General features: G+C 37.3%; 1 protein-coding gene across 8 annotated transcripts in view; it reads left to right on the top strand.

Moving 5' to 3' along the window:
* The first annotated feature begins 929 nt into the window (after positions 1–929).
* Positions 930–17,430, top strand: part of LOC113575171 (adhesion G-protein coupled receptor G2-like) — a 19,252-nt gene continuing 2,751 nt past the window's right edge. Inside the window, exons 1-31 of one of the 8 annotated variants that reach the window (XM_035535944.1) lie at positions 930–1,129; positions 1,349–1,418; positions 3,034–3,128; positions 4,509–4,571; positions 4,804–4,905; positions 5,123–5,209; positions 5,494–5,541; positions 5,718–5,791; positions 8,666–8,805; positions 8,973–9,009; positions 9,150–9,181; positions 9,295–9,419; positions 9,720–9,837; positions 9,975–10,054; positions 10,484–10,531; positions 10,641–10,708; positions 10,822–10,989; positions 11,094–11,125; positions 11,438–11,565; positions 11,788–11,917; positions 12,076–12,209; positions 12,525–12,744; positions 13,663–13,819; positions 14,095–14,259; positions 14,589–14,726; positions 14,882–14,927; positions 15,481–15,584; positions 16,047–16,171; positions 16,541–16,812; positions 16,935–17,034; positions 17,262–17,430. The exon at positions 17,262–17,430 is cut by the window's right edge and continues 115 nt beyond it. In XM_035535944.1, the coding sequence (XP_035391837.1) occupies positions 3,035–3,128; positions 4,509–4,571; positions 4,804–4,905; positions 5,123–5,209; positions 5,494–5,541; positions 5,718–5,791; positions 8,666–8,805; positions 8,973–9,009; positions 9,150–9,181; positions 9,295–9,419; positions 9,720–9,837; positions 9,975–10,054; positions 10,484–10,531; positions 10,641–10,708; positions 10,822–10,989; positions 11,094–11,125; positions 11,438–11,565; positions 11,788–11,917; positions 12,076–12,209; positions 12,525–12,744; positions 13,663–13,819; positions 14,095–14,259; positions 14,589–14,726; positions 14,882–14,927; positions 15,481–15,584; positions 16,047–16,171; positions 16,541–16,812; positions 16,935–17,034; positions 17,262–17,430 (3,204 nt within the window). In that variant the 5' untranslated portion in view covers positions 930–1,129; positions 1,349–1,418; position 3,034. Of the gene's footprint in view, positions 1,419–3,030; positions 3,129–4,508; positions 4,572–4,803; positions 4,906–5,122; positions 5,210–5,493; positions 5,542–5,717; positions 5,792–8,665; positions 8,806–8,972; positions 9,010–9,149; positions 9,182–9,294; positions 9,420–9,719; positions 9,838–9,974; positions 10,055–10,483; positions 10,532–10,640; positions 10,709–10,821; positions 10,990–11,093; positions 11,126–11,437; positions 11,566–11,787; positions 11,918–12,075; positions 12,210–12,524; positions 12,745–13,662; positions 13,820–14,094; positions 14,260–14,588; positions 14,727–14,881; positions 14,928–15,480; positions 15,585–16,046; positions 16,172–16,540; positions 16,813–16,934; positions 17,035–17,261 lie in introns of those variants that run through there. The other 7 variants (XM_035535943.1, XM_035535942.1, XM_027006517.2 and 4 more) reach the window with 7 other exon arrangements.

Here is a 17,430-nt window from a genome sequence, read left to right as displayed (position 1 = left end):
GGGCTCCATTCCCATCTTCTGAGCTCAGCGCGGATGCTTTACAGCTCACCAGTGTGGCCTACTCCTCTTTATGATGTCACACATGTCACATCAACACATTTCTGAAATTCCCCCTTTATGCTGAATGGGTAAGAAGCTTTTCTCTGCTTTTGAGTCAACTGTGTTTACTACTGAGCAAGATTTTGGAAGAGTTTAAGACAAAAATTGTGACAAGGCAAAGATTAATGAAGAGTCCTGCCAGACTTCTATGAAACACATAAGCTTCTTTAACAGTGATCACTAACGCAATCCCCCGTTTTACGAAAGTTTCACGCAAATGATTAAGCGGTAGCCTATAACAGATAACTAAAACAATTGAATTATGTTCAACAGAATATCACATTGTAACGGTAAAACAATAATTAATGTATTAATTCACCCCAATTAAACGTTTTATACGACGCTAACAATTATTAATTACTTAAAATAATTACTGAGATATAATAGTATAATAATATAGATATAATGATGATAGAGATGTCAAAGGAGTTTAAGAATAGACTACCGTAGTTGTATAGTTGTATCTATAGTAACGGGATTGGCACGAAAACAGAAAAAAACAAGATGACGGAAAACAGGCTTACATGAACACACTCGGGGCTGGGCAAGACGAGATGCATATTAAGTGACAGGTATGATGCAGACTTCATGTATGACTATGTATGTGACGAATAAACCAAACTTGAACTTGACTTGGGTGGAACCACGTGGCGTTAACAAGCCAGTGTGCTTATGATTTCTTTATAGACCTCTGGCATAGATTCAGTGTTGATATAATACTTAAAAGTGTGTGTGTTTATTTTATTTTTATTTTATCAAACAAGCCTAAATATTTTCCACCGGCTCTTACCGCCTCGTTTCACTTATCGCAAGAGACAGAAATAGCTGGCTGTAGCCTTGTGTCTTCCACTGTGTGTTTTCCTGTTTCCTCTCATGGTTCATTTTTAAACGAAGAAAGCTTTGTCCGCATCATTAAAAGTATAAGTGTAAAGAAACTAGAAATTAAGTATGTGCGGTGAAGATCGGGTGGACCACACTTTCCATCGAGAGGCGTAACATTTGTCCAAGGAGTTTCATGCGCTCAGGCAAGGTGGAGTACAAGGGAACTTACTTCTCCGCATTATTCGAGAATAGCGACGCATATAGAAAGAATATAGAAAGACTGACTGTTTTTCCTGATATTTTGTCGCAGCTTTCCATTTTTAATATTTAAAGAGGCTGGATCTACATAACTTGAAAAGAAGGTTGTATGATGAAAAAAGGGATTCGTGGGTTACTGATGAAAATCACTGTCCGTTCCTGGATGCAGGAAACTGTATTAATGCGCAAGACAGCGTAAAGTTCGGACCAAATTCTCCTGACATCGGTTCGCCCAAAAGGTATGGGGCTTCATTAGAACTGAAACATTTAGATAAATGCATATGATTTGGTGTGCAATTAAACAGGCCCAGCTTACTGAAATGTATGATCCATAACACTTGTGATTTCAGCATTTCATTGATTTCAGAATTTCCTTTACCTTTCATTGTTCAGGTGTTCCGCCTGAAGACAGAATAAATGTTCAAAATACTGACTGGAAGTAAAGAATCCTGTACAATGCAGATGAAACACACTGGTGCAAAAGATCAAATCGGCAAAGCCGATTTAAAAATCATAGCAAATCTGACAACAACCCGATATTGTTTATGCGGTGCTGCGCGAGGCTTTGTTGATTTTTGATTAGCAATTCAGTCTGTGTGAATAACTTTGGTTAAAGAATACAGTAACAAAGAAAAATAACAGTAGTTTAATATTTTCACGTGGAATAGAGAACCATATTCAGGAGATCGATTAAACCTTTGACCATATTCTTAAATTGTCAGTTAAATGTCGATACAGTAAATTTTAATGATGTATTTTAAAGCGTGAAAGTGAATAGCATGCCTGAATAACAGCTACTAAGTATGAGACTATGGTCATACTTAACAGAATAAACCCATAAGCGCTTAGTTTTTAAAAGTGATCTATAAAATGTATTTACTTTACAAGACCCTCAGGAAATTTAACTCCTCTTTATCAGACACAATGTGTACAAACAGTACAGACTTTGTTCGTTTAGTAAAGAAACGTGAAGTTGAAACACAGAGAACAAATGTCGTCCCCCCCCCCCCCCCCGGGTGGGTGTGTGTCCATGGGTAAATGAATAGTTGCGCAAACTATGAGTATAGTATGTAAGATTAACATCACTATTGATAAGACAATGTGGATATAAAATTTCTTCTGCTGAATAAGGCAGAGCACTCATTCGGTTTTAGGTGTGTTCAAAATTGGCATGCAGTTAATGTGGCAGTATTTATTTTATCATTATTTGTTATTTACTTAAGATTATCGCGCAGTACCTCACTTTTGCCTACTGTACGTTTGTTTCTGTGTTTTATATTAGACACAGAAGTGAACCTAGTGCACAAAATCAATAAGATTTTCTCTTAATCCCGATAATCCCCAATGCAAATGGATTTTTAAAATATTCATAAGATAAAAACACTTTAATATAAAATGTTATCTTAAACTACAAAATCAATAAATAGCCATGAAGTAATCAGATTGACAAAATTTGAAAATAAGGATAATTTCCCAAAATAAAATATAAAAACCACCAACAACAAAAAAGCCATATACTGTTATGAGCTTTATATTGAAATCTGTATTTGGAAGAGTGTAATTCTTCTTCTTTTTAATAATAATAATAATAATAATAATAATAATAATAATAATAATAATAATAATAATAATAATAAAGGCTAATTAGAATGCTGCAAAGTCAATGGCACCTAAAATGTATAATGCTTTAAAAAATAATTTAATGAATCCTGTGGCATAGTATTGCCCTTTTTGCCATTTATTATTATTATTATTATTATTATTATTATTATTTATTAATTAAGCACTTAAGGACTGAGGAGGACAGTGGTGGTTGGAATTGAGCTTTCACATTTCTGGTCTCTGTTGCAGAAGAATGGTGAATACAGCCCTTTGCGGATGCCATGACAGGCAGCAGAAGGTCCTGTCCCATGTCCTGCTCTCTGTTCTGGTCCTGCTGGCTTACCTAGGTAAGACTGGGCTTCATCCACCAGAGCAGCAATCCACGATTTGCTGTCATTTTACAGTATATGGTACTATGTTGGAAAGGCAGTGCATAAAAGAATAATAATTTGAAGGTGCAATAAAAGCAGCTTTCATTGTGCTGCAACAGTGAAGCATTTTACTGAGAATCTGACTATTGTTTGTCAAAGAAAAAAAATACAGTGTGTCGCCAGGTGGCTGTCTTGTGGCTGTCTGGTATCTGTTCGTCATTGAACACATGACTTGTAATTTGCTCGACACAGAACAGTTCATAGGAGCCAAATATCACCCAGTCAACCTGCTGAACTGGTTTAATCTCTGACCTGAAACAAAAGCCAGTTTCTTTTTTTCAGTCAAACCAAACTTCAGCATATAAAATCTGAGTAGACGTTTAATGTGAATGCAGAATAAACAAACCAAGTGTGAAAGTTTCACACATAGCTTGTGTAAAAATGCAATCTTTGTTTCATCCTTTTCTATTTGTTGATGGTCCATTCCCCCCTGAAGCGGCTTATCCTGTCATGACATTTCTGCTTCCATGACTATGTCCCCCATCTGTCTAAGAATGTCCCTCATCAGCCAAAGAAAAAATATTTACAGAGTTTCTGTCAGTTTTTTCTTTAAACAAAAAAGACTTGTTTTATCATCCTTATTTTATGCTTCTGTTTTGCCAACACATCAAATTGACAAATTCAAGGTCTTAGGTGATTTCAAAGCTAAAACTCATCTTGGCCAAAAGCTAACACTGTGTATAAAAATGTTTGAAAGAATAGTAAAAATCTCCTAATATTGTTTTGTACTGTTTGGGCTCTCAGGTTATCAATGACATATCTTTGTTACAGATTTAAAACATTTTATTTGACCTTTTTCTTCCTGTTTGTGTAGTCTACAAATGGATGAGATTTGAAAGGTAACTGATTTAGGGAGCCCAGCTGTCACCTGGATTCATATGGCCTATTCAGTGAAAGAGCAGGTGTCTCTAATGGGTGTCCATAGATGTTTTTGTACATTGATATTGATTCATACAAGTGCACTGCTTGGGTATTTTGTTAGCTTTCATTTTGGCTATTTGGCTACTGGAAATGCTTAAAAAATGGTATTCAAGATTTTATCTGTTATCTGTTATCCAGAATTTTATCTTGATTATACCAGAACATAACATTTGTCAGAATGTGTTTATGGGGGTCTGATTGCATGATTTCATGCCTATGTATGTTCTCTTGTTCAGTGACATCTACGATGTCCCCTCCTGGCTAGCCTAATTTAAAAGAACGTATTTTCTTATTGTACTTGTTAATAAGGTATTTCAAAGTTCTCGCTCTCTCTTAATGGCTCAAGAAACACTAATCAAATAAAGACATCTCCAGCAGGGGTAACTACCATGACAACAGCGATGACTTCAAAAACCACAGCTAGCACTCCTACATCTGGTAAGCAGGAACAAATGTTCTGAGTGTTAGAGTACACCGATGGGCTGCTGTAACTCACGATGTCTCTCCATCATTTAGCTGTGTAGTTTCAGAATATCTATGTATTTTTCCCTTAAAGACCCATCTGGGAAAGCAAAAAAAAAAAAAAAAAAAAAAAAAAAAAAAGAAGCTATTTCTTTCTTACTCTTGCAATTGAGGTATTTGATTATTGTTTTCTCCATCTATCTTAAAGGCCCAGGAATCACCTATCAAAGAAATATGTCTTCAACAGTGATAAATAACACAACAATGACGAAGACTTCAATAACCCAAAGAAGCTCTAATTTTACATCTGGTACGTGAGAACAGGAGTTGAGTGTTAGATTACTCTGATGGGTTGCTGTAACTCTCAATGGCTCTCCATCATTTAGCTGCAAAGCTACACAACATTTATGCATCTTTCCATTAATAACACATCCTGGAAACCCTGAATCAAAGCAATGAAATTGTTTTCTTACTCTTGTTAGTGAGGAATTTAAATATTGTTATTTCCCTCTGTCTGAATGAGTCAGGATCCACCAATCCAACAAACACGTCTTCAAATATCACAACAATGTTGATGACCTCAACAGACACAACTAGCTTTTATTCGCCAACAGGTGAGCTAACAAAATACAAAGGGCCTCATCTGTTGCAGATGAATCCAGTTATGTAATCCTGATTGAAGTGACCATTACTGAATAAGTGTTCCTGGTTGACATGTGGCATACTTTTCTTGTAGAAAAGGTACTGAAATGAGTGACATTTTCTAAATTGTAATGCTTTCCAAAAGTGATTTTTTTAAACAGTTTCTTTATGGAAATGTACTAGCAAATTAGCTTGTTTTTTGATATCAGAAAGTGAAGATATGCTGTATTTACTTATAAACACCCTTTTGTTCTAGCTTCAACACCAACACATTGCAACTTCTCACAACAATGTGACGATCACTGTGAGTAGTGTAGACATTAAAATACATAATTAAAAACAGACATTAAAAAAAAATGTAAAAAAAGGACCTTTTCGCTCTTTCCCAAGTATTAACCCCAAATTACAGTGAAGATATTATTTCACAGTAAAGAATAAATGAGAGTGGTGTATTTGATAAGTTGTGGCTATCTCTTGTAGCTGTCTACTACTGGATGACAATCAGTGTTGAAGTAACTGGAACATTTTCTGATGAGGCCAAAATTGCTATGTGGGTAAGTGCAGACCTATCATGTCCCAATTACACGTGTGGCTGAAGCTATGACATCACATTGTTTGGAAAAAAAAAGTATTTCATTATCTTTAGGGTTATGTGATGTCATGCTTCACCCCTGCCCTGCTGCTCAGGACTCAACTCCCCACAATGCCCCAGCTAGTCAGGTGGAGAAATCTGCACCTGAATTCCCTTAGTCGAGAAAGCACCAGAGATCAGCATCTCCAGAGTACTAATTTGTTTCACCTGTGTCTCTTGAGCCTCAGTGTTTATAAACCAGTTCTGTCTACTTCCTTTTTGCAAGGTATTGCAAGGTATGATTTGTAAGCATACTGAACAGCATGTCTAGACTGTTTTTGCTGTGTCCTCGACCTCCCTTGTATTTTAGTTCGCTCTGTACTGGTTTTGACCATTGGCTGTCTGCTGTTTATGTCTTGGATTTGCCCTTACTTCAGTAAACCTATATTGAAATATACAGTTGCAATATACGATATGATACAGTAACAATACAGTAACAATCCGCCGGGAAATCCAAAATCAGGTGTTAATAACACAGCAAAAAAAGATACAGTCAGGTCAGCCAACCCTTGACACTGAGCAGGACAGATGATTCCGATTCTGGCACCAGCTCCTGGAAAGAGGGAGGCACAAGTTTCAACAAAGACATATGAAAGCAAGAGCAGATACTGTAGGAACTGTGCAGCTCAAGATGGTATGTAACAGGTTTGATTTATCCCATGAGTGTCTCATGACGGGCCAATATGCCAGGTACTTAATTTTCTGCGGTAACATATGTAGTAACATACGTCCCTGATGAACAAGCAAATTATCTGGTGGGGAAGCTCTCTGTTGGTGTTTGGCATTGATCTTATCACTGTGCAGCTTCCCAGCCCTGTTCACTGGTTCTGGTCCAGTTGTCCACTGCAGGGTTCAGCTGGCCAAGGGAACAGTGCAGGCTGGTAACCAAGTACACATTGATACTGGATGAGAGCCTTTGTTGTCATTATACATCATGATACTGCTTTTGACAGCCTTCCCTAAGCAGCAAAATATATAAATACACACACACACACACACACACACACACACACACACACACACACACACATAGTGAGTAATAAAAACTCTCTTTCACATATCCCCTTCTCTAGTTCTGATTAGATTGTACACACAATGCATATTACTGAGGTCAAGTATAGTGAAAGTGTTAGCAGAAGGGGATAGCACACTGTATGGAAATCACATTGAGACCATGATAGTCAATATAGGGTCTGACACCCCAATTCTTGCTCTCCACAAATAAATAGGAAACTTGCTTCAGCCTCCAAGATAGACGGACAAGTGAAATCCTGCACCTTCATGGCTTATTTCATCATGGCCTGTGCTTCTGGGCAAGAAAGTGGGAATGCTCAGCTGGGGAGGTGTGGTTCTGGGCAGGAGTTCTATGGTGCAATCACTGGTATGGGTGGAGGGGTCTGTGTGTCCTAAGTGTCGCTAAATACATTGGCCAGATCCTGAAAATCTAGGGAAATAGTTACTGAGTGGTTAGTTCCAGGATTTTCTATTGTGGGAGTGATATAAGACAAGTCCATACAAGGACATACAGTCACATAAACATTAAGGACCCCATGAGATGAGCTCACCAAGTTCCCAGGAGAAGTTGGGGTTGTGATAAGGAAGGAAATGGATTGCTGCTGCAGGATCCCAGTTGTTATTGTGAGTCACCCCTACTTTATAGTGTGAGCAGTGCCAGTTTTTACCACTATGCAAACCACGCAAATACATACTGCCCCAGGGATCAGGGCCCTCTGCTGTCTACAGGCAGTTGGCTGAAAAAACTGACTAAATGCTTTTTTTTTCTCCATTTTTTTGAAACCAAAGAGATAAAATAACATACTAACTAGCTAACGAGGACTCTTGAATGCAACCACGAAAGATTTGTATCCCAGTGCTGCCCAAAACAGAAAGAAAATTAAGGAAAAGAAACCAGGATGTTCAGTTCTGACTGCTGGAAGAAGATTCTACAGGGAGGGTAAATGTTGTTTTTTGCAGGGAAAAAAAAAATGTCTTTGATTAGGGCACACAGACATAACTTTTATGGGGGCTGCAGAAATGCCACATCCACCCCTGAGTTGTTCAGTGACTGATGTGAAGTTGTTCAGTGACTGATTTATCCAAGAAACTTAGTTGCCTGATTCTATAAGGGATTGAAAAATACACACACAGTTAAACCACCTGATCCATGAGTGTGGGTTAAGGGAGACTAGTGAGAGACTAGGATTTGTGAGTTGGTGTGGTTACTGTGAGAACCAGTGTGACAATGCACACACAGACATATGTGAAAATTCCTCACTTGCCCTCCGGGCAGTCTTTTCCTTTCAAGCTCAGGTCTTCTGCTAGAGGCCTGAGAGCTTGAGAGTCCTGTGTAGTATCTTAGTTGTTCCCAGGACGGCACTGGACTGAGTTCTTGGATGTTGTTCCTGGTATCTGTTGGAGCCATTGGGGGTTACAGACCCTAGTGCTCTGGTTACCATGGGAACCACAGTTGCTTTCACCCCCCCCCCCCCCATTTTTTCTAGTTCTTCCTTCAGCCAATGGTATTTCTAGAGCTTCTCGTTTTCCTTTTCCCAGATTTTGCTATCACTTGGGATTGGCACGTTTATCACTATGTTCCTCTTCTGCTGTTTGTCTACCACTATTATGGCCGGTTGGTTATCCATTACCATCTTGTTTGTCTGCCTGGAAGTCCTATCGGATCTTAGCACAGTTATTTCCCACCACCTTTGAGGGTATATCACACTTAGACCTCGGAACTTCCAGCCTGTAATCAGCACAGATATTTCTGTACACTGATGCATCTTACTGTGTTTTTCAGCTCCAGCAACTGTTCAGAGAGAAACTAGGAAAATGTAACTCTAGCACCAGTCTAGACAGCAACAACATGGGCATGTTGAGCTCTGGTGCCTCTGTACAAAGCAACAGCTCACTTACTACAGTTCACACACCAGAAAACAGGTAGTGTGGAGGGAAGTATTCCTCACTGGAAATGTAACAATGCAGTGACCAATGCAGTCTGTTTGAACAATATCAGATATTTTAAGATTTTCTTTTTATTTAAATTTGTTTTATTTGTTGATTTTACCATTCTGAAAATCTGTGTGATAAATATTTTTGTCATTTAGTGTGAGACAAATTGGAACTACAACCAACCTCCTTAAAGTAAGCACCAGTTTATGTTTAACATAATAATCATGCAATGAAATGCATTTATTTTGCTTTGTTTTGCATGTTTGGGCTTAATAATAGTTTGTCAAATGTGGAATATAATCCTGGCTTTGTATTTTGATATTCATTTTCAGAACATTGAGGTCATGTGCGATATTAAGACTAGGTCAGTTATCAATCATTATTCTTCTTTGGCATTTTCAGTTGTCCTCTTCTCAGACAATGTTGAATAGAATATCTTAAGATAACATATGTTGACTAATGTCTCTGCCTCCCCAGTAATGAGACACAATGCAATGTCGTGCTGCAGTTGACTCAGGAAGCTGATCAGTGCTGCATAGTGAGTATAGTGGACAACTCGACCGTGCAGGCCCATGTGGTTGGAGACAAAATAGAGAAAGTGGGTGAGTGTCACAATTTGCCCAATACAACATAGCCATGAAATGTAAAACAAAAATGATTAATATTTGTATTAAAAATGGGACTTCTTTTGCACGTATTACCAATATGATGCTCTTATAAATTGAGGATGCCTCACTATTCTGTGTGTATGTGTTTGCTCAAACTATTTTGTAAAGACATATAGAAAATGTAAGTTATTACCATAAAGGAATTAAGATTAAAAAATAGAATACATATACTCTAAATCTGTGTATAATACATTGCATATGGGTTAACACCGTTGCCTTTTGATTGCCCATCAGCAAAAGGGCTTTGTGTCATGAATGCTACAGCATCTCCTGCTGGAAACTTTGAGAAGTGCAATGGTTTTCTGACCTCAGGGAGTTTCTGTAATTCAAATGTGGCAGTTAATATCTCTTGGTAAGTTCAAGGGTTTTCTTGAAAAATCAGTTTCATTATCTATCAGTGTTGGATAGCATCATAAACTTTATGCACAGTAGATAGTGTTTTACAAGTAAACCTGTACACATTTCAATGTGTAATTCCATTTTTTTCAGTAGTGGACAGAGTGGGACAGTGTATGTTTCACAGGGTATTCAACATGGGAGGAACTGCAGCTCTTCTGCTGGTAACAGTGGTATGTGTAGTAATCACATGGTAGTAGTAGGGTATTCCACCTCTCAAGATAATTTTCTAGGTCTAGGTTTATGGTCTCTAAATTATACCACTGAACTGGTGAAGTACCAGTCAAATGTTTGGACACACCTGATTAAGTATGTTTTTCATAATACTACAGACTTTTGGATGTAAAGACAAATCAAAATTGAAATAAATGCCCATGTATAAATTTATTGACAACACAAATTTTAAACAAATTCCTAAATGTCGAATAGTTTTCACATATATCACTCATTTATTGACAGAGGTAATGCATAATTGCTAAAAAAACCCAAAAACAAAACAAAACAAAAAAAAAGTATTTTTCATATATGATTTGGTAAGCTCTTTTATTGCTATAGGCATTGTTAACAAATTAAACAAATGTTAACATTTTTCTACTCCTCAGTAAATCCAATAAACACCTGTTCTTGTACAGCTTACTGCAATAGCCCTGGTAAGAATCTAATGAATTCAGTATAAATTGATTCACTAAATTAATTAATATGATTTCCACTAAATCCATTTTTCTCTCTCATATTTCTTTTTTTGTTTTTTTTTTATAGCTGCCTATTACACTATGAACATTACAATAGTAGACTCCAGCTTTAATATTACACAGATTGGATCACTGGTAAGGCTATATTATAGGGCTTGGGCATGTGTATAATATTTAGTTCTTAATATGAACTGTGCTAACCTTATTCTGTAAGAAGTAGGTCAGCTGTGTTGTTTTCCTTTCAACAGATTTCTCATCCAAAACCTTGCAACACAGAGATACATAAGTACATTAATACCATATACACTTATTTCTTGCCTTTAACACTAGGCCTTATTCTGCTACTAAAATATATTCCTGTTTCTACATTTAGTTCTGGTTGCCTAGTTCTGCATAATATTTCTAAGATGTATGACGTAAGTTGTCTTTGATGATTTTATCAATGGAAGAATACATTTTTATGTCTTTTTAAATGTTTTCAACGAATATTCTTATCCCCATAAACGTTTTGTTCATGCAGAGCTTTACAGTGCAGTGTGGACCACAACCAAAGTAAGGGAAGTAAAGAATTAGTGTGTAAAAATGTGCATAAAGGTATACAGTGGGCAGATCAGTTTGTAATGGTAGCTAGTTGCCATTTATAAGATGTAATTCAGAACAAGTCAATGTTGACTTTTTTCATTGCCTCCATAAGAGGACAGAACCAAGACAGGACTGTGTCAGGCTGAACTTAATATTCACTTTAATGGTGACAGAATTTTGGTATGTCAGTGGCACTGAGCTGAGAATGCCTGCACTCTATTGTAGCTGTGCACTTTACTGTGTATTCCCTGCATTTCTAATTATCTACTCTTCATTTGATAGTGTGAACAATTGCACTGTCATTTTGAAATTGACGAAGGCAGTGGATACATGTTCAGTAGGCTCAGCATTACTCACTGCATTTCAAAACGAAAGCGCTATCCATGCCTTCGGCATTGTTACCAGAGTTGGTATGTATATTAGGCCTACATCTTCGAGGATAGCAAAGTATTCACTTGAAATTATGTTCTATTCTAAAATGTAATGTACTTTTAAATATAACAATGTACACACAATCTTTCAGTTCAGAAAGATTTGAGATTTTTAAAATAAATTATTATTATAGTTTATTAGTATTAGGCATTATAACACACTAAAGGGGTGTTGAGTCCTTTAATTTTTCCTGTCCTCAGCAAAATCATGTATCTCGGAAAATAGGACAAATATAGATCCTATACAGTTAAATATGGAAAGTCTGGTATATTTCAACCTTACCCTTTATGACATCTGTAAGGTGAACTTGGACAGACCTCTGGGTTCCTGGTGAGTGAAGTGGTCCTTAAACTTTAAGTCTTTCTCCATGCAAATTGAATCATGAATATGCCTTGTTAAGACATCTTAAAAATAAATACTGTGTAGAAATAGATCATGTTTGTTGTGTCTTTCTGTGCACATTATTTTTCCATTTTCTTCTATTACAGCATGCTCCCGCCAGAAGTATGTCACCTAGTTATAACCATAAACCAGACCACAATTCAGAATGTCACAACTACACTGACACCTACAGTGGTTAATGCAACGCTCACCACCAACACAACTAACCTCAACACCACAGGTTTGACAGGCTCAAACACAACAACTACAGTAAATGCCTTGAACACCACAGGTTGGCTATTGAAACCCACTATTACTGGAACATATCTGTCTAGTCTTGTGTTATAGGCATGCTGTGTATTCACATTATATGGTACATAGGTAGATATAGCTATATAAAGCTATAGTACAGGTCTAGCTTAACCATGTGCACAATGTCAACTGTGGTTTTAATTACACTTATTGCTGTTATTAGCATGGTATAAAGAGGAACGCAATTGATGTAATTAAAAACATGCACAAACTCAATTCAGAATACATGCCAATTTTTAAACAGCCTCTACGACCAGCGCAGAAGCAGCAGCTGAAGCTCTGAAGAACATGAGCAAAAATGTTCTTTCTCTGAGCTTTGCTCAAATAGAGGATATCATGTCTCAGCTAGAGCAGATTCTAGCACATTCGCCCAATGTTAGCCTGAATCTGGGGACATCGTGTATTGACACTGTAAGCAATCTGCTAGATGCATCGCCGAACACACTGGCACCCCTTTCAAAGAGGTGAGGAGGTCATTGCTCTATGTTGTTCAGTTTTGTGGTTTTTGTTGCAGGAGTTATGGTTAGTGTTTCTGGAAGGGGAAATGATATGTGTTGGTCTTGGCAATGGACTAGGGCTAGGGTTTTCAGCCCAGTGCTTGGGGACCCTCAGTCCACAGTCTGGGACTTAATTTGTTTGCTAACACACCTGAGGCAAGTAATCAACATTCTGCAATCCTTGTCTGAGTCTGTGTTTGAATCTGGTACAGACTCATTTAAGAACCTTCTTTATTACTTTCAGACTTGAAAAGCTTTAGCTATCAGACTTGTCACTGATAGCTAAAGCCTTTCTCAAAGACTGGGCCTCATGCAAAACCATTTTGTATTCTTATCTAAAATTCCTGAAAAAATTATTATTTTTTCATTAAGTTAGTTAACTGTGCCACCTCAGTTTCAGAAATCATAATTTCTGAAAATTGTTGGAAATCACAGCTATGTTGGCACAAGAGTGTATATTCAGGAGAACTGTCAATTAACATATTCAATGATCCAAAAATGCCATAAGTCAAAGAAGACAAAGTGTCAAGCAAAATAACCTCCATACACTATTTTTATTTAATCAAATAGCTTCCATCAATACATAGTTATTTTTGAGAGTGACAATTATATACAACTCATATGACAGGTCTCATCCACTAAATTTTATTTCTACAAAAAAAATCAGAAAAGTCGTGGACATGTCAAGTTTGTTCAAGAAGTTTAAGAACGAATATATTTGTACAAGCATGAGGCACTTTATCTTGTATTACATTTAGAATGCTTTTAGTTCACAAAGAGGCAGATGTACCAAACAACCTTTTCTGTCTGTGTATGTCAGTTTCAGCTATACTGTAATGTGTGCTGTGCACATATAAAGTGATAATTCTCTTCTGGACTGATTAGGATCATTAGGCTTGTGGACACGGTTGGCTTGAAGCTGGTTGTGCAGAGCCAGATGGCAACTATTCTTGCTCAATCTCTGGCTCTGGCTGTGAAAAAGGTGGATGGGACAGCTTTTCCGCAGACCACATTTACTATGATTGACTCCTCAGACCTGCAGGTAACATCTTAATAGCCAGTGGTCACATTGCTCAGGCCCCAAATATTACAACATTTACACCATGTGTTACACCATGATGATCTTTGCATATGATGATCCTGAAACTTGTATAAAGAATTATTGGCTGTGAATTTCTTTATTATCTTGCTTTAAAATGCTTTAAAACATCAGATGTAGGCTATTAGCACAGATCTAAATCCTATTTGAGCGAAGCCAGAGAGATCAAGAAGGCCAAGAATATGATGGCTGTGGTGCTTCTGTTTGTGGTGGTGTAGATTGACAGCGGCCGCAGACGCAGGAGGAATACAGAGACCAGGTTCCTCTCCCCCCAGGGCTCTGTCTTGCTCCCCGCCTCCCTCACGAAGAACCTCACCACTCAGGAGCAGCAGATGGCCTCCAGAGTCCAGTTTAACTTCTACCAGAAGAGCACTCTTTTCCAGGTACTCATCTTGGAACTTTTCAAAGCCTTAGCTGTATGCAGTTTATTTGCATATGACCTGGTTGCATTTTAACAAAAGATATCTGTAGTTACATTGAGGCATTTGACGCACTTGTTAGGTAGGCATATATTTATTTTACTTGCAAAAATAGTGTTCCAATTTAGATACAAATATACACTGTAACTACAGGTTTCCAGGCCTGTCTGTAACTCAAGGTCTGCATGGTTTGTATAAAAACTTACAACACAGACAGTCAATGGTAAAATATAATCATGCTTTTCATTTGTACAAATGAAAGACTCATGCATTTCTGTCATGGCTGTGCGTAGGACAAAGCACTCAACCCAAACAAAAGCATGCTGATTAGTGGAGTTCTATCTGCCAGTGTGGCCAACCTGTCCATCTCCAATCTGACAGACAACATAGTAATAACTTTGAGAAATACGAAGAGTTCCATGTCCTATACGGTCAGTAAAAGAATCCTGTCAGGCAAATAATTGCTTTGAGTTTCATGATGCCAGTATTTTTCAAATCTCAACTTCTCAATAAAGACTTCTAATCATATGCACATTGTTTATAATAAAACTTGTCTAATAACTATTGTGTCACCATCTCTTGACAGGAAAACTATACACTATCTTGTGTATTTTGGGACTTTTACTTAAATGGTGAGGCCTATGCATAAGCAAAACGTGGGGTATTTCTTGATTTAAAACACTTATACTCCAAGGACTTACATTTGCCACACCCATAGTTACATAACCTTTATATTAGTTTTAGTAATCTTACAACATAATTCATATTTGTTACTGAATAATACATTGTACCTTAAGATTAATATCTGATAAATGATGTCTGGATTGTTTAAAAACTGCACAAATTCAGTTTTTTATATCATATATCTACATATAGTTTTCCACATTAACACTGCAAGTTAAGCTAAAGCCTGTTTCAAAGCAGAGTTTAAATAAATACTAGCACAATGAATGGTGAAGTTCCTATCATGCTTAATAAAGATGATGTTTTTGGCTAAATTCAACTTCAGAAATATAAACAGTTATATGGATATTTAAATGTTAAGGATATTTAAATGTTAAGCAAACACTTTTTTACTTCTGGGAGATGCTAACATTTGGATAAGATATTATTTCACCTTTCCAGTGTTTATTATTATTTGCCTGAATACATTTTTGATTCCTTAAGTGATTGGTTCATTGGCAGGTGGTGCTGGTGGCTGGAGCCCTGAAGGCTGCAAAGTGATGAACCGCACTGCTAATGAGACGGTGTGCAGCTGTAACCACCTCACCGGCTTTGGGGTGCTACTGGTGAGACTCAGCTCCCTTTGGCTCGAATAGCATTGTCTCACTAGACAGACTAAACATATGGACTTATGTTCAGGTGTCAGTCTGTGCCTACACCAAAGTACATTGTGCTCTCATTGAATTGAGTGTATAGCTGTCAAACTCATTGACTGGGATAGTCTGGGTGATGTATAATTCATTTGACTTTGAATTCTTCATTTAGAGAATTTTATCTGTGTTGCTAGAAGTTCAGGGCCTTCAGTTTTATAAGAAATTACAACATACGGAGAGATGAGAAAATCCTTATTTTTAAGTAACAGCATGTCATTAATTCATGAAATTATGAAATAGAATCTCTATTTGTGTTATTTGCACAACATTGTAATTCTATATTGGGTTGAATCTTTTGGGGACTCAGCTGGAATGGACTGGTTCATGTACTCGGTATATTTCAGTCTAATTGTGTGACCCGTTTTTCCTTCCCAGAACATTTTCCAGGAGGGGCCACCAAATCCTCTGCAGGCCCTGATCCTGTCCTACATAACTTATATTGGCTGTGGAATCTCTGCGATTTTCCTTTCCATTACCCTGCTCACTTACCTGTCTTTTGAGTGAGTTGCAAACCATCATTGAGTTGCATCTTGCAAATATTATACACAACACTTTCATGTTTCATGTATGTTGATTCTGCCTTGTGTTACTAATAGTATGAAGACAAAACCATTAAAAAATCTGATTCTTCTATACCTTCCTAGTTCTTGTAGGAAACATTTTTATACTTATGTATTTTTTTTTAGGCATAATTAGGTTTATTAATGGACTGTTTACATCCAAGTTTTCAGTTGGATATAAACCCTTACCTAAATAAATATAATATTTTTTTATTGCCAGTTTTGTTTTCTGTTTGGTTTTAGACCAAATGTTAAATAAAAACAGTTTTGTCTGCTGTAAAACTATTAAACAGTATGCTCTTGTTGTAGGAAACTGCGTAAAGATACCCCATCCAAGATCCTCATCCACTTGTGCTTGGCTCTGCTGATGCTCAATCTTGTGTTCCTCTTGGACTCTTGGCTGGCTCTGTATGCAAATGCTAAGGGTCTCTGCATCTCTACTGCCTTCTTCTTGCACTACTTCCTATTGGCCTCTTTCACTTGGATGGCCTTGGAGGCGGTACACATGTACATTGTCTTTGTGAAAGTCTTTAACACATATGTTTCCCGCTTCATGGTCAAATTAGGATTTGCTGGCTGGGGTATGTAGATAAGTGGCACACTCTGTTAATCTAACCTATCTGGTTTTACTTGTTATATTTTGATATACAGTTTTTTCAAGTAGAAATTTGAAGTAATATCTAAATTTATGATTTTTTTCAAGGCATTCCTCTGGTTGTGGTCATCATTGTCATAGCCACCGATGAAAACAACTATGGACTAGTGTCCTATGGGAAGGTCGACAATGAATACACAAATGACTTGTAAGAAGCATTTGATCATTCACATATGAATTATATGGATGGAAAACAAAAAATGTCCATGCTAATTTAGAATCTGTTTTTGTATTAACACCATCACTATCCAAAGAGGAATCTCAGTGTATATGAGGACATCTGCCCTGAGACTCTTTGTAAATGCTTTAATCTTTAAATCACACTGCGTAGCATTCATGAGTCCTTAACCTTCTTTGTGGTCTTTCCCTATACAGCTGCTGGTTGAAGAGCGAGATCGCCTTCTATGTGGGTGTGGTGGTATATTTCTGTGTTGTCTTCCTGATGAACTTAACCATGTTCATTGTAGTGATGGTTCAGCTTTGTCGCATAAAGAGACAAAACCCCCATAGCGTACAGTACCGGAGCAGTCTGCAGCAGCTTCGA

Source organism: Electrophorus electricus, chromosome 17 (genome assembly GCF_013358815.1).
Source record: "Electrophorus electricus isolate fEleEle1 chromosome 17, fEleEle1.pri, whole genome shotgun sequence".
Taxonomy (NCBI): domain Eukaryota; kingdom Metazoa; phylum Chordata; class Actinopteri; order Gymnotiformes; family Gymnotidae; genus Electrophorus; species Electrophorus electricus.
Note: the sequence above shows the minus strand (reverse complement) of the source record. Positions and strands in the feature narration are given on the sequence as shown.